Source organism: Rhipicephalus microplus, chromosome 4 (genome assembly GCF_043290135.1).
Source record: "Rhipicephalus microplus isolate Deutch F79 chromosome 4, USDA_Rmic, whole genome shotgun sequence".
Classification (NCBI taxonomy): domain Eukaryota; kingdom Metazoa; phylum Arthropoda; class Arachnida; order Ixodida; family Ixodidae; genus Rhipicephalus; species Rhipicephalus microplus.
Genome location: NC_134703.1, coordinates 97,004,005 through 97,018,764, shown reverse-complemented (window position 1 = coordinate 97,018,764; position 14,760 = coordinate 97,004,005). Strand labels below are relative to the sequence as shown.

At 44.0% G+C, this 14,760-nt stretch overlaps 1 protein-coding gene across 1 annotated transcript in view; it reads right to left on the bottom strand.

Annotated features, from left to right (window-relative positions):
- The window catches only part of LOC142813959 (uncharacterized), a 59,465-nt gene that overhangs the window by 32,923 nt on the left and 11,782 nt on the right, over positions 1–14,760 (bottom strand). Inside the window, exons 2-5 of the mRNA XM_075891912.1 lie at positions 9,221–9,393; positions 8,209–8,298; positions 6,743–6,866; positions 5,851–5,937 (exon numbers count right to left, since the gene is read on the bottom strand). Coding sequence (XP_075748027.1) covers positions 5,851–5,937; positions 6,743–6,866; positions 8,209–8,298; positions 9,221–9,393 — 474 coding nt within the window. The remainder of the gene's footprint in view (positions 1–5,850; positions 5,938–6,742; positions 6,867–8,208; positions 8,299–9,220; positions 9,394–14,760) is intronic.

The window sequence follows — 14,760 nt, the reverse complement described above, 5'->3', positions numbered from 1 at the left end:
AGAAATTGAGGTTGAAACCCCGTACTTCAGCGGGAAGGTTACTGCTTTATGCATGACGACCCCCCTGTATGACCTTGTCATCGGAAACATCGACGGGGCGCGAGGGCCAAGTGATCCAGAATGTTTGGGAGAAGACCCGAAGATAGGGCCCTCGCCAACACAGCGGCCGCGAGATACAGTGGAGGAGCATCCCGTGACGGATCTCACTAGAGCCCAAGGTGAAGCTGCGGCGCAAGAGACAGCGAAGGAGAAGACGATCGTGTCGAATAAGTTCACGGGCCGAGCAACCGGACTTACGTCGGCACGACCTCAACCGACCGACAGTGTAAAGGAGACGGAGTTGGCCAGCCGGGCAAAAAGTAGAGGCATGATCAAGCGGGTAAATAAACAGACAGGACCCGTCGAATGTAATGACGCGTTAACGGTGTCGGAAGAGACAACGATGGCTGAGACGACGCCTCAGATATCGTCGTTGGAAAGGGCTCGCCGAAAAAGAACATGGAAGCACAAGAAGAGATGGAGCGAGCACCGCAAAAAGGGGCGCAAGCGCTGTTCGAAGTATTCAGGATAAGTGCTGAGGTCGAATCAGAATGTGTTTGGCAGTGTTGAGTGCCATATGTTGTGTTAATGCTCTTGTTATCCTGTGTCTCAAGTGTATGTCGAGCGAGTCAAAGTGTTCTGTGCGATGATGTGATGTATAGTGTTGTATAATTGTTGTATAGACAGAACTTTGTACGTTTGTATTGTTTGGAATGTGTGATGAAGTGTTGTAGGCATGTACCTGTGGCTATATTTCATGTGTTGTGGAATTGAACTACAATGTACGATTGTATTAAGTGATCTATTGTGAATGTGAAGTGTCATGAGCGACTGATGGTGTTACAGTCTGTGAGAGTGTGTGGTGACTTTTCGCGCTCGTTTGTGTGGTTTGAATATTATGAGATAATATTCTTAAAGGGGGGGGGCAGTGTCACAGAACGAGCGCTAAAAAAAAGAGCGCGCCGCCAAATCCTTGCGACAACGGGCGGCAGAAACGCCGCGAGGTAAAAAAAAAAGAAAGCAAACATCCAGGGTTCCCCGGGCGCGCGACGCCTCTCCTCTCGGAAGCGGCGAAGCGATGAACCTCCTCACCCCACAGCGGCGGCCGGGCAAGCGCTCGATGTTTCTAGAACGAACGGGGCGGGGTCAGACCGAGTGAATCATGCTCCGGGGAGGGCAGCCGAACCGTCTCGTGCCTCTCCCCAGCCTTCGCTGCGCGTCGCGCCGACGAAATGAGGAGAACGTTCTGGAAGGTGGCGCGGAAAGTATTTAATCGAGCGGCCGAGACGAGAAATCAGGAGAAGACGGAAAGTTAGCGCCGGAGCGCGTAGGGATTCCGCCGTGGAGTCGGCGAAGGCTCTGCCCGTAGTGACAGAACAGGAGGAGACGGAAGTGAGCGCCAGAGTGCGTAGAGATTCCGCCGTGTAGTCGGCGAAGTTTTTGGTCCGTAGGGACGGCTCGAGCTACAGGCAAGAGCGTGGGTTTACCGCTATCGAGCGAAGACGCGGGCAACAGCTGCGTGTGTGAAGCCGACGGATTTCCGGCGAAGAAGTTTGAAGCTTGGAGAGTGGCCATTTGAGGACGCGAGGTTTCCTGGAAGAGAAAGTTCGAGAGCTACGGAACGACAACAACGCTGGACTTTGAGTGAGTGATTCTCAGAAGAGTATCATTCAGACTTTTGTTCCAAGGACTTTGGACTGAATAGGTTTTCTATCTCTTTAGTCCTTAAGTGTCTTGGTTGTATGCATGCGACTGCATTGTAGTGCGTATTGTTGTCTGTGTCCGTTGTTTTGAGTGTGGCTGATTGTATTGTGTAGTACGTTGATTGATTGGTTTGATTGGTGACATATTGTATGCAACTAGTGTGGAGTGTGCATTTTTATGTATTGTTTTCGATCTGCCATTATTGAGAATATAATTTGTTTGTTTATCAACTCTCGGCTCTGACTTGTTCTTTGGGCCACAGCCGGCGTCCGCTGGCGCACCAAAAAGGACCACTTCTAAATTGTCCACGCTTTCGTGGTGCGGTTCGGGGGGGCCGATACTTCGGCTCTTGGAATTAGCCCGGCGATCGCCTCCCTAATAAACGGGACATGTGTGACACTCTGTACGCCGTGGGTCGTACGTTCAGTATCGTCGTAGTCGTTAGCCAGTGACATTTCATCGCATGTCAATAAAAATGGTGTCACAGCATATCCATGGAGTGAATGATGATGAGTGGGTTGATGTGTCCGTCAGTCCGTCCATGCCTCCGTGAGTCCGTCCGTGCATCCCGTGCGTCCATCCATCCGTCCTTCTATCCGTGCGTCCGTATGTACGTACATCCATCTGTCTGTCCGTGCATGCGTGCGTCCGTCCACCCGCTTACCCTCTGACCAGCTATGATAACTCACACTCGCCACTTCTCACTGAAACTGCCCTACCCATCTCAGCGCACAGTTGTATAAGATCCGACAGCCGATGGACCCTTGTGTCCCTTCAGCGTGTCGGCCCTTACTGCTGCACTAATATAGCACGCTTTGAAGGCACATCTGCTACTCCGAAGGCCTGAGTTCGTCTACAACTTGACCATTTAATGGTTCACAGTGGTGCCCTACATCGCTACGTTTATTACGTCAGTGGAAATGGGTTCAATAACAGGAAGGTAATGGCAACGTGGGTTGTTCAAGCATTTTACCATAATCCCACCACAGATCGTCTCGGCTTAAGAAAACCGTACGAGAAAATACGAAGTCGCTGCATCTGGCCAGGCCTCTTTTCAACCGTTTCTAAGTATGTTGCCTCACGTACCCACTGTCAGAGCTACAAGTGACCTACCACGGCTCTTTCTGGCCTCGTGCAACCTATTTTTTGTCCGGCTTTGCCTTTCAAAATTGTAGCAATTGAAGGAAAACTGCGATTCGGTCTAGTTGTAAGATATTCATCTTGAAATTTTCGCGCAAGCACACGGGAACGCAGAAGATAGCACAAACAGCCGTAATCTAACAACTGGTTTATTTTTCGCGAACATTCACTTGATACCCCTCAGATCTGAGCACTCTGGTAACCAAAAAAAACATTTGCACTGCGCAAATATCACAACTAACGATAACAAGTTTATTGAAAAATAGACAGGAGTGAAATTTTTTTGGCCAGCAAGGCTACCGACAGGTGGCTAACACGCCCATCCTTCTGCATGTATATGAAATAGGCTTGAAATAATGTGGTCAGGATTGACTTGTACGGCCATCTTACCGTAACTTCTAACAGCATTGGTTCGATTATGACAGCTGTTGGCCATCGGACACGGTACGCGGAAATAGCCTCGCTACAAGCTGGCACTGTCACATAATTAGCTGATTTTTTTCTGCGCAACTTATTTTCACGCCCCGGAGTTTCACGAGTTTTGCTCGGCGACCGCGGTAAAGTGTTATTTTTTTTGTTGTTGCTTAAGTTCTGCACGCTATCAACACCAGTCACAACACAACTTCTACCTACCATCCGTGACGAACGCCTTGAAAGAACGTTTTCATCGCACGCTCTCTGACGTGATTGCAAAATGCATCAACCCGGACCACACAAACTGGAATGCAATTCTAGAATTCATGACGTTCGCCCATAATACAGCTACGCAATGCACCACCGGTTTCTTTCCCTTTTTCACTGCTTATAGCCACTTACCAAACTTCGCTTTTGACGTCTCGTTTCTCTCGGCTCAAGCAACTTCAGCAAGTACATTATCCGAACAATTTATGTCTCGCCTGACTCACTGCCGTCACCTTGGAAGAATCAACACCGACATCTCCCAAGAAGCTCGGAAGTCGCGCTACGACTCGACTGATCGCGCCGTCACCTTTTCTTCTGGAGAAGTTTTTCTTTGGACTCCTCTGCGTGTTCCCGGTTCACGTGAAAAATACATGAGCCACTTTATTGGCACGTACATAGTCATAAAACAAACATCAACAGTTAATTACATTGCTTCAATTCTAATGCCTCCTTCCGATCTTCGTTACCACGTGACCTAGGGACAGAAGTTGTGCATGTGTCTCGGTTAAAGCTGAACAGACAACGCAATTCCTATCGCGTGACCAGGTGGCCGCTTACAGTGCGACAGGGAATCAGTGTGAGCGTGGTTGCCGACTCCTCTTTGTCATCTGAACATACCATAATCATTTGTACAACTTCCCCCCGCTGCGGTGGTCTAGTGGCTAAGGTACTCGGCTGCTGACCCGCAGGTCACAGGATCGAATCATGGCTGCGGCGGCTGCATTTTCGATGGAGGTGGAAATGTTGTAGGCCCATGTGCTCAGGTTCGGGTGCACGTTAAAGAACCCCAGGTGGTCGAAATTTCCGGAGCTCTCCACTACCGCGTCTCTTATGATCATATGGTGGTTTTGTAACGTTAAACGCCACATATTAATCAACTTTCCCATCTCATCAACGTATGTGAGCCTGAGATCAACTCGAATAATGCCATGCCGTACAATATATTAAACATTGAATACATATATGTGAAAATTCGTGCTACTTATGTTAATTTATGGAGTATTAGGCATGTGCCGCAGGTCGTGAGCCCCTATGGAATGTAGCTACGTCACCCCACGTCCCACTTTTTTATGATATAAACCATAGTGGTGGAATTCAAATCAATTTTGATCAGCTGGTGCTCTTCAACTAACTACCTGATGCCGAGTGCACAAATGTATTGCACTTCACTCCCGTCTCTTTTCAGCTGCTGTGATTGGGAATCCAATCTACATAGTAGAACTTCGCAAAACAGACGCCAACAGTGCGTTTACGCTTGTGACATTCCTACATGCGTATATTGCATTGTGCATTGACCTGAACTGCTGTTTACATCTAGGTCCGCCATCCTAGAGCAGGGCACTTAAAGTGCTTGGCTTCTGACTTGATGGTCACGGATTTGATCCCGGCCACTGCGGTCGCTTTTCGGCGGAGGCGAAGTGGTAGGGGCCCATGTACTGTGCTAAGTCATTGCACTTTTGAGAACAACATATTGTCTGAACTTCCAGAGCCCTCAACAATGGCGTCCTCCTAAATTCATTTCCAGGTTCTCAGGACGTAAAATCTCCGATATAAGAAAAAAATCTTGACTTGAGGAACCAAATGATGAGAGGTATACAGTTTAGTACCATAATCACAAGCGGAATTGCCGGCTTTTGGCACCGTAGCGATACTCGCCAACAGGAACTGTACTAGATCAGTTAAATATTGCGAAGGTCACTTCTGTCGATAAATAATGATATGTAAAAGCTGTTTATTTCATCATGAACGTTTTGATTCATTTAAACGGGATTGCATGCGTTTTATCCAATGGATAAAGTGCATCTAGCACATATTTCATACAACTAAATTTAATTAAACACGTCCAGAAATCTCTCAAGAACGTTATACGAGCACAGTAAGTTTGCCATATATATATATATATATATATATATATATATATATATATATATATATATATTCAAATTTAATCTAATGTGGTGACAAATTGTAAGTGACAAGGATCTGCATCTGCAGTATATTAAGATCAGTGCTTTGGGTTGGTTTTAGGTTTCTTGGCTATCTCGTATTTTGTTTATGCCTTGATGGCGGAGATAATAAGTCTTTTGTAAATATTATTTTAAAGCATATCTGATTGTCTAAGCCATAGTCTTGTATTATGTTACGTGTTGCTTTTAAGTACGGAGATAAAAAAGAAAGCTTGCATAACTCGCCAACCATTGTCTAGTTGCCTTAGGCGCCATTGTTGCCTCTAGCCGGCAAGGAAATCTCTGTGAAATTTTCAGTTCAAATCCAATAGGAACTCACATGGACTTTCCGCAGTTCTTGTTTCTGGCGTTTTGCTGGAATGTTCTTTCGTGACGCCATTGCTGGCGTCTCCCGAAAGACTAACCACTGTGGAACATGAAAAGTAGTAGTTATTAGGTGGTTTGAACTTTGAGGACAAAATTACAGTGCTCAAACCAACGTTTTATCTAAATGTGTCTCAACATTCAAAATGAAATGTGACAACTGTTGTATTATGTCTAAACAAAAGGCAAAATCATGCACTTCTTGTGGAGTCGTCCGTGCCTTCATAATGTTTTATTTGAACAGCACACTTAAATACCATAAGATGTAGATTGGACTTCAGGATTTAAATAAAGAAACTGTTTGTGTTATTATATTTTTTGGAATGTTAGAAAAAACAAGTGCCGCTATTCTCATCGGGCATACGCGAGAAATTATTACGTAAAAGACGTTTTCGATAACTATCGAATCAAAATATAATAATTATATCTACAGTTTACTTGGAGTAACGTTCCGATAAGTGAAAATTCACCAGCCTTTGCGTCAGACAGTGCTTCTTACTATGTTCCTACAATTATAAAACTCACTGTACACTTTTCTAGCAGTTTAAAGAAAACAGGTACCTCATTGTTCCTCTATAACTTTTTGGTGGAAGCACCCATTCTAACGCCAGCATGAATGTTAGGGATTTAGATTAATATACGAGTCATAGAAGTGAGTTAGCAGTGTTGAAAAGAATATTTCTAATTTATGTACTCTTGGACACATGTGACAAGATTCCGAGTCCAGGAAGAATATTTTTTTGCTGACTTTGTGAAGAGAATATCGAACACACATGTGCATGTGGCTCCTTAAAAATATACCATTCCATGGTTGGAAAAATTATCGAGGGAAGGAAGAAGCGACTAACCTTCATTTTCGGCATTAACGTTGCTTGCTTCAAGAGGAAGAATATTGTGGCTCAATGCACCTCCTTCACCGGATATGTTGACGGCTGAAGCCTCTATACGCTCTGTGGGACTGAGTATTCCATTCTTCACACGGACATAAAGAAGATTTGAATTATTTTTTTGCGCAGAACAAAACAACTCTGTCATCTAAGCCATAAATGATACGCACGTGCCAGATGAGGAAACGTTTGATACGTACGCTTAAGGATCGAGACCTACTCCATAACTCAACAGGTAGTCATGAGAACAACTTACATCTTTTGTTTAGTGGGAGAACACGAATGGATATCAAAAAACGCAGTATGACTCTCGCGTTGCTTGAGCAGTTTGAAAGTTCTGTTGTTTTTATAGTGAAAGCTAATATCAGATAACAACATGGGCCGATTCTGGCGCCATAGTTACCTTCCACTTCCATCCATGCCTGCTGCTCTCTCCACCATTGCTGCTGGTTTCCGTAACCACTGTCACGTGGAATAATAAAGAGCTAACAAAAAGAAATCAGGACGAAATAGAAATCGAACCTGGATCCCCTGCGTGTAAGCTACCACTGAGATACGCAATAATTTTCATTTTTTGAGATAAACTGCGTTACTCAATATAACATATAGAGCGTAATAACAAGAAAACAAAAAAAATCCGACAGCAAACTTTCAAACACGGTTGAAAACTGACCCTATGCCGGCTTCGTTTCGGGTAGGGAATTGCATTGACGTGAGTAGTAAAGCGTTTTACAATAGTAAAAAGAACAACCAGGCGTCACAAAAGGCGAATTTCGTAACAAGGCGGTCGTTGAATGTTCCAACCTATTACATAAGCCTCTGGCACTATTCTTCATTTCGTCAACCACAGCATCATATATTGCCGTACCATTGCGTAGCGCGTGTCATGTTTTTAGGAAGAATGACAAGTATTGGCATAGTGGACGCATTCCCACAACAATCCTGATGAATTACGGCGCAGTGGGTACTTTGCAAGTGTGCTTCCAGTAGTTGCCCATTCAGTTGAAAAAGGGGCTCTAGAAAAGGCGCCTTTTATAGGTTCTATTGCGCCTGTACTGCGCGTTCGGGAGGCGTCAGGCGTTATTTGTCTTTTTTTTATGCAGTGGCAGCCATGTTGGATTATATGTATATAACAAACGAATGCTTCATTGCGAAACGACTTCACTACATCATTCCGTTCTGCTTTATTTGTATTCTCCTGTACGCCATCACAGGAAATAAGATTTAAGAGGAAGTGGGGATATATATATATATATATATATATATATATATATATATATATATATATATATATATATATATATATATATATATATATATATTAGGTTTCGACAGTATATACTTTCACGCACTCTGAGGGTGTAGTGTTTTCAATTAACACCTCATATTGTATATAGTGTTGAAGGATGAAGGACAGCCATGCGTACTAGTGTAAGTGTTGGGCTACGTGTGAGGAAGACAGCAGAGTGTTCCTCGGGATCGTGATAGAGACCTGCTTCAAGTCTTGGACCGTTCATCTGCAAAATAAAAACGATATTGACAAATTATTCACAAGTTCTGAATTCGCATGGAATCGATGGTTTGTAATTTGAAATAGGTATAGTTTGTCTGAAAACAGCTTCTTTTAGATCTCCATTACATAACTATTTATTTATTCAGTCAAATGGTATGCCATTTATGAAGACCTTGGGGGAGCAACTCTTCATTTTGGCCAATACACTACGGTTTAGTAAAGAATATATGCATCGTTGTTTCGTGCAGAGAACAAATGCTACCTATCAAGAGACGCGCAGTTGGTTCAAGTTGAAATGTCCAATGCTTTACGTGGTACAAAACAATATAACAATAAGAAAAGTGGTATTGGGTGAACCTGGCCTATTATTGAGCACCTCAGCTCATATATTCAATGGGCTTATCCAAATGCAGCTCTTATCCAAATGCAGTTGCCACAGCCGCGAATTGAATGCGTGTTCTTGAGGTTAGCTGTGCTTTACTAAGCTACCTTGCTGCAGCGCTAGGTTTCGACAAGGATTTCAAGCCATTTAAAGCCATTGACAGGCAGGAAAACAGTGTTCAACACTCGCCGTCATGACTAAGAGGGGGCCTGAACAACACGTGCAAGCTTCGATGCAGATATAACCAATGAAGTGCTTGGGAGGTAGAGCAGTATAGGTAAAGCATCGGACGCGTTACTTGAAGCTTGCAGGTTTAGTGTTTGCTGGTGGTTACTTTTTGTTCACTTTAATTTCTTACCATTTTACTCATAACGACTACAAACGGCATTTTTTATACTTTCTTTGGCTTGACTGTCTCTTAGTTGTCAATAATAATATTCCCGACACATAAGAATGCGTCCTTGAAATTTCTCTTCGTTCGTTCAAATCGTTACTCTTTTAGTTTTATGCAAAACGTGGGAACACACAAGACAAGTGAACTCACGTAGTGGATGACTTGTTTGTCGTTTTCAAACATTGTCACTTCTAATTGTTCGTGCAGCACAGACGTTTTAGTTAAAGTCAGCTTACGTCCGGGACTTATGGCGACCACTAGCTCATCAGTATCACTTCGTTCTTCGACGATTCGAGGGAAAACAACCGTTTCAACGGGCATCCCTGCAAAAAGCAGTCGGACTACTGCGAACCCTTTGTCATCCTTCATTTTTTATCCACAAGAATTGTGATTCAAAAATTGTTAAATGCACAGTATAACTGCGACAATCTAGACTTCAAAAGATAAGTGCTTACGAAAACTTGATGACCTAAAATACCGGAAAACGTAGTTATGGTATCAACAGTTTTGTCAATTGCTCTTTAGAAACCGAAAATTTCCACGACTATTGTACTTCAGTCTTGTATTTTTCCATCTTCTACATTGCGCTCCACGAAAGTATGAACCCAGCTTGCCACCCTCGTCAACGTGTTAGCATTATGTTGAGGGATTGCGAACCGGTAAGATTGAGAAGAGCGTGGCTACCAAAGTACAGCAGAGATGAGATCAACAGTGCTTCTGGCCGAGGCTGCATGTCCTGCACACACCAACCCGAATCCCCTGCGCTCTGAAGACCTACTAGGTGTCTACACATGCTTTAAACAAGATTACTGAAGTGAGAACTGTTGCCCAAGTGTGAAGCCGGGCTCAACGAAAATTGGCGACTGCTGCCGCCAACATAATAGGAGCATGATAGACTACCAGCCTGTGACGCATAAAAAAGGGAAGTTTTAATGAACATTTACCTTGTATATACACAAGGAAACAAAATAAATAATGCAATTAGAGTAAAAACAGCGTAATTATTTCAAAAAGGAGCAGCAAACAGCAATTTGTTTCTGTGTATGCGCGTGTGACAAGTTGACAACAAAAATAATTGAAGCACTTTGTTGCCATTTCAGCAGACAATTCCACGCTTGCGGCATACTAGAGTGGTCGATTTGTTAGTACACCACAGATAACTCTAGCTGTCCCTTTAGGATACTCTAAAGAAATGTGTGCGCCATCGTCGAAGGAAAACCTCTTCGTTGTCTGGTGATACGAGGTATTTGGCATCGCCACTTTCAATAAAGGGTTTTTGTCATCCTCCAGCTGCTCATCGAGATAATCCTAGGAGGCAATGCCGCACAGCGAGGAGGAGCATTTTCGTCGCAAGGCGAATGATTCTAATAAAACAACCTTGTCAGGTCTGATTTTGCTCGAAGCATGTATTTGTGTTGCTAGTTTTCCTTAACCTGAAATGCTAGGCACATTTTATCGGAGATTGTCTCACGAATACTCCTCTCGACTTGTTGTTTTATCGGGAACAGTTGTTTATTTTTTTATTTCACAAGTTACGTAAAACTTACCCTGATGTATCGAAGCCACTTGATCTGTAAGTGGGCACCGTCAGGAAATAGCAAACTGAGGTATTGGGCAAGATTGGCATCCTCCCTCCCCTACCTTTGTCGTAAACCGATTTTTTTTCTGCAGGTATTCTTTACTCAAAGTTTTTTCAATAAATTTCAGCTGGTAGTTTGCGCTTGTGGTGTCTATGATGACGTGTTGGCGAAGCCGGGTCGTTAAGGTCTATATAGTCTAAGTTAAAGTCGTTGACTAAAATAAAAGATGGGGAGAATGATGGAAGAACAGAAGAATGAACAGATGAACGCACGCACGCACGCATGCACAGACGGACGGATGGACAGACAGAGGCACGAACAGGCGGAGAAACAGAAGGCGCAGGTGGTCATGCAATATGCTGTCGCATACTTCATGATGCTCACATAAAGTTGGATTTCACACGAATATTTTCGTTTTTCATTGCGTAGGTGTTCGGTTTCACTTTCAGCGTGATGAACAACAAGGCTATGCCTCAAGGAGGCTCCCTTTAAGAACTGGCGTCACTTTTGCTGGTGAGCCATTGAAAGAGCTTCCGCTCATAATACTTCAACAAGAACGTGTTTATGCCGTGGTCCACCCAAATATGCTCCTGAAACTGCAGGAGTGTAAGCTGCTAATACCTAGCCTTAGCTCACAGTGAAGCCCATGGCGGCCATCTTGCGTGGGCAAGAAGGCGGCCACGTCGCATATAGTGCGCTTCCGCGGCAATCTCGTGTTTGAATAAGTGATGGCCGTAGGAAAGTCAAAACATGCTCACATAGTCGGTGATACACTAGCAGCGTTTGAAAAGAATACAGAATGCTTTGTTTTTCAAAAGATAAAATTTTATTTGTAGAGCATCATCAAACTTTAGGTAGCATGAATGTTATAGCCAAGTTGTTCCACTAATTTCTTAAAATGAGAAGCTTCTAAAGAGAAAACCTAACTTCATCTTCTACAAATTGTCGTCTTCATTTCTTTGTAATGTGGTGCAGCTCGATGTTATTGTGGAGCTCTAATATTTCCTTACTGAATTTATAAATGAAATTTATTCAACACGTTGACGTCAAGAAGATGTTAAAATCGTGAAAATCATGTCTTTTCTAGCGATTGACTGAATATCTCACAGACTCTCGTTCGGTATTGGCGTATATACTCTTGAGGTGTTTTGTGCAGGCCTGCAGCCGACGCAGTCCTTTCTCTACTGTTTCCCACAATATGTGAGACAACTTCATCGGAAAGATAAATGAGCCTACCTTGACTTCTGCGTCTCGATTGATTGATTGATTGATTGATATGTGTGGTTTAACGTTCCAAAACCACTATATGATTATGAGAGACGCCGTAGTGGAGGGCTCCGGAAATTTAGACCACCTGGGGTTCTTTAACGTGCACCCAAATCTGAGCACACGGGCCTACAACATTTCCGCCTCCATCGGAAATGCAGCCGCCGCAGCCGGGATTAGAACCCGCGACCTGCAGGTCAGCAGCCGAGTGCCTTAGCCACTAGACCACCGCGGCGGGGCGACTTCTGCGTCTCCAATATAGATGTATGCCCTCCATAAAGAGCTGTGCATACTTCACAAATGTTTGTAGTAGCGATCTGCTGAGCGTCAAAGCCAGCAATTTAAGACACGAGCACGTGGACGAATGGAGAAAGGCTCCCTGGATGATGAATTCTGCATGAGTTATTGTGCATCTCTGCTTTTAAGATGGCAGGCCTTCATGGTGTGATTTTAGTGGTTACACATACTGCTGTGGCCGAGGCGCATGGAACCAGAAAAGAAACAATACCTTGCGGATCGAAGTGCGCTGAGCGAAACCGATAATTTTCTATATGTGTTCAGTGTTCATGACGCACAGCATGCTCATGTAAGTTTCTTGCCTCAGCATCTCTTGGAAACGTTCCAATAATTTTCAAAAATATTTTCTTAGGCCTACTACTGAAGAACACGAGACAACCACCGGACCGCGTAAACACTACGTGCTTTCAGCATGTGCTTGTGATATGCGACTCTTGGAAGCAGGATTCATACAATTAGTGCACTCACATGCTACTCAGGATTGTGTTATGCCTGCTTGAATTCTTCCGCACGCTTACGAATACTCTGCAGAGACACACTTGTGAATGAAAGGTAGGAGCGCGAACCACAATCTATTGTCACTGTAGGCGAACTGGTAGTCACCGTAAGCCACGAAGCCAAGCTTTCTGCCCACCACACTACGGCAGCAGCGTTGGCTTTGGCTTCACCCAAAGTGCACTCCCTCCAATCTAACAGTTTCATTGCGATAGCAGTTATATGGACCGTCTCGGCTGGTTGTTGCCGTCTCCGGCGTCAGCCGCGACCACCATCATTCATATAATATATATATATATATATATATATATATATATATACAGGGAAAGACGCGCGCTAGCCTCCTCTTTTTGCGGTGCGAACAAAGGAGGTGGTGATTATGGCTGTTGCGCTATCGCGGCAACGATCAAAATACTGCTCTTGCCCCCAAAGCAGGCGGGAGCTTCTACGGGCTGAGCTATCAACATAAAAAAACAGTGCTAAATCTGTACCTGCAATGGCCATACACATATAGGTGCGCTCTACACATAACCAACTGTCACCAACGGTGACACACTGACGTAAAGCCTTTATAGCCTGTGGGCATGCGCTGCCCACAGCAGGTGCTTCTCATGAATGCCGTCACTATCCACGAGCCTTGTTGTGGTCTTCTACTGTGGCCGCGCCATAAAAAATTTAGTTACTTACAAAGCGCATACTTACTACAATTATTATTGCTCCTGAAGATGCTAGCCTTGCTCCGCAAAACATTCGAATATGTTGCTAGTGCATTCGTTGCTTCGCCGTTTTGGAAAAACTTCTTTTTTTTATATCCTCCTAAGGTTCGCCACGGCTCGATCGGCGTATTTCTGTCATGAATGTACACTTCAAAATATGCACTAAAAGACAGAAAAAAACTACAAATGAAGAAGTTTTGTCATCGGGAGTTGACTCTATATACGACCTCTCGCACTGCGGAGCGCAGTGTGGCTCGAACTATGAGTCCGTCGTAGTACTAATGGTGAGTTATTTATATATACCATTCACAATCAGTGGTATTCAGAGCTCGGCGACTTCAGCTGGCTTTGAGTATGATGAGCCAGATGACACGACAAGTGCTAGAGCGTGCTTTAAAGGTCCTTGCTTTGCGCCCTGTGATGCGCGCGCCTTCATCTCTTGATCGGAGCAATTCGTATGTATTTTGCTGTCGTTGAAGTTTGTTTGTCGTTCGTTGAAGACGAATGTCACTTTATTCGCTGCAGCAGCCGAATTTGCCAAATAAGCGTGTTGGTTAGACACAAAGATGTAACCGTGGCTGTTGTGAGTTCGCGCTAGCCCGTGCACTTTGATTTAGAGGCAGCTTAAAGAACTTCAGGGAACCAAAATTTATGCAGCCCTTCACTACGACTTTTTAAAATAATCAAATCGTAGTTCTGCAGCCTTAAACCTCAGACAATATTTTCAATTTTCTTTCACGTGTTGTATACTCATGCGCTCGTTTCGAACGTCGTTTTTTGTGTTTGACAAGCATGCTTTAAGTGTGAAGTTGAGTTGTATGTTTGCGCTTGTGTTGTGCATATCCTTTTTGTACGACCTTTCTGCTTGAGCAGTGAGCTGCAAGGTTAGAGCTACTTGCCATTCATAGCATGAAATTACATTTAGTTGCTATTGAATTCATTACTTTGTCTTGGTGGTGAAACAATAATCACGCAACAGACTCTGTGCAGACACGTTTCACATTTGTGTTTTACCGATCTATAAGACGCACGGATCAGCCATGTTTTCTTTGTAGGCAGTTTAGTCTACATGTACTTGCTAGCCCGAGGAACATTGCGCTTGATCAGACTATTTTGGATGAGACATGTGCGTCTTTGACGTAGTTAGAACATCACGCTTCGTCAGTAAATGCTATAGTGTTGGAACTTCGTAGCCAGGATAGTTTAGTTTCATTGGACAACGCTGTTCGATGAGCCCACGACGGAGCACCCACACTACTAATACCCATGTCAAGGGTCGATGCCGCAAAAGAACGATGCCACATCGCACATAATACCCCCCTTATGCATTGGAATC